Source organism: Cebus imitator, unplaced genomic scaffold (assembly GCF_001604975.1).
Source record: "Cebus imitator isolate Cc_AM_T3 unplaced genomic scaffold, Cebus_imitator-1.0 Scaffold50, whole genome shotgun sequence".
Lineage (NCBI taxonomy): Eukaryota > Metazoa > Chordata > Mammalia > Primates > Cebidae > Cebus > Cebus imitator.
In genome coordinates this window covers 429,490-431,558 of record NW_016107365.1, presented here as the reverse complement: position 1 = coordinate 431,558, position 2,069 = coordinate 429,490, and the positions used below count along the sequence as shown (strand labels likewise).

The 2,069-nt window shown below is 33.2% G+C and overlaps 1 protein-coding gene across 1 annotated transcript in view; it reads right to left on the bottom strand.

Moving 5' to 3' along the window:
* Nucleotides 1-2,069, bottom strand: part of SLC30A5 (solute carrier family 30 member 5) — a 37,559-nt gene that overhangs the window by 8,987 nt on the left and 26,503 nt on the right. The window contains exon 12 of the mRNA XM_037738195.1: nt 112-313. Coding sequence (XP_037594123.1) covers nt 112-313 — 202 coding nt within the window. The remainder of the gene's footprint in view (nt 1-111; nt 314-2,069) is intronic.

The following is a 2,069-nucleotide window of genomic DNA, read 5'->3' as shown; positions in this document are numbered from 1 at the left end:
AAGAAAAAAAAAATCATATCATACCAGAAGCCCCAAACTTAATACAAATAAACACAGAGGGCCGATGTAGAACACAGTCGAAAGGCAGGACAACATGTTGCAAGGACTCACCCCTCATGTTAGCATTCATGCCTCCGCCTGCAGATCCGTGGCTGTGACCATGCCCATGGTCACTGTGTCCATGCATATGATGTGAATGGCTGTGATCAGATGAGTGACAGCTTCCTTGAGAAGCTCCATGGGCATGGCTATGGGCATGGCTAAAGGCACAGATACCAATAAGGTTTACTATCAGCCCTCCAACTGAGACTGGCTAGCAAAAGGGAGAAAAAAAAAAATCCTTAAATTAGTAATTAAAAAAAAACTTGTTATTTAAAAGTTACTATACAGCTATATATGTTTTTCTGTTTACAGTTTTGAAAATATTCACAGTAAAACCTTACTGTTTCAGTAAGTCCAAAATTTAAAAAACATGAATTTTAGAACATCTGAGAAGAAACATTTTAACTTTCAAATATCAAGCAAAACTGGTAAGTAGAGGGATTTGGACTTACTTCAATTAAGAATGGTATGTACTTGGTTTGTGGTTTATGTATAAATAAATGATGCAATGTTTTGTTTTGTTTATTTAAATAGAGTTTGAAAGTACTGCTTACTAGGGCAAGCATACACTGTACCTGAAATCTTGTTTATATTACTAGTTAAATTTGAACAGTTTATATGCTGATAATTATAATTTATTAATGAGTGTATTCCAAATATGGTCTTAATATGTCTTAAATATAGTAAAATTTCCAAAGTAAAACAAGTATATGAAAAAGCAAACATAAAATAGTAATTTCTTATTTATTTAAATTAAAAAAATTTTTTTCTTTGGTAGGACAGGGTCTCACTATGTTGCCCAGACTGTCCTCAAACTCCTGGGCTCAAATGATCTTTCTGCCTTGACTTCCAAAAGCGTTGGGATTACAGACATGAGCCACCATGCCTGGCCTCTCATTTTTTTCTTAACAAAGTGAATGAAGTTACCTTAATTTAATGGTGCCACAATAACACTCCAAAGGATAAACAAAGTTACTTATCCTTGATTATCTGCTCTTATCTTGAACAGTAGCTCAGGGTGTTATTTGCCTATGTCTACAATGTAAAGCAATCCATTTGTTTAACAAAAGGAAAATATAAAAGTGAGAAGGAAAAATACTTTTAGTTACACTTCACAAGTAGTAAGAGATTTACTTTAGTAAATGTGTAGGGAGCTTATTTACTTCTTCCTATGATTCAGACCATTTGTCTCCAGATTTTAAAATGTCATTAGGCTTTGTAAGCTTGTAGATGGTTAAAGACTTTGAATGAAACCAAGTACTGCTTACAGAAACTCCATCATCTCATAAGTATTCCTTCTCCCCTACTGAAAAATACTTCATCATTGTGTATTTTATCAGGAAAATAAAAATGCACAAGGTGAAAGTCCCCTATAATTCTACCACTGAGGATTAGTCACTCTTAAAAGGGTGTATTTTCCATCTATGGAAAATACTAACATACATACACATAACACCCTTTAAAATCAATAATGTAATCATAATACTATTTCAAAAATTTTAAAAAAATTTTGAGACAGAGTTTTGCTCTGTCTCCTAGGCTGGAGAGCAGTGGTACGATCTTGGCTCACTGCAATCTCTGCCTCCAGTGTTGAAGCGATTCCCCTGCCTCAGCCTCCCAAGTAGCTGGGACTACAGGTGCCCACCACCACGCCTGGCCTACAACTTGTTTTTCATTAGTACATCTGGTAAATATTTTCATGCCAGTATATATAGATATATCTCATTCTTTTCAGTAGCTCCATAGTATTCTATACATAGATAACAAATTTTATTTAATTACTTTTTTCACTAGTGGACAATGAATTCTTTCCATTTTTTCACTATTATAAATAAGGGTACAATGAATAATGTACTTTTTTTTTTTTTTTTTTTAGAGATAATACCTAATGTATAAGGAATTAATCTTAAAATTGAAATGAATTCCAAGTTTAATTGTTAATGAAATTTCACAACCCTAATTTAACA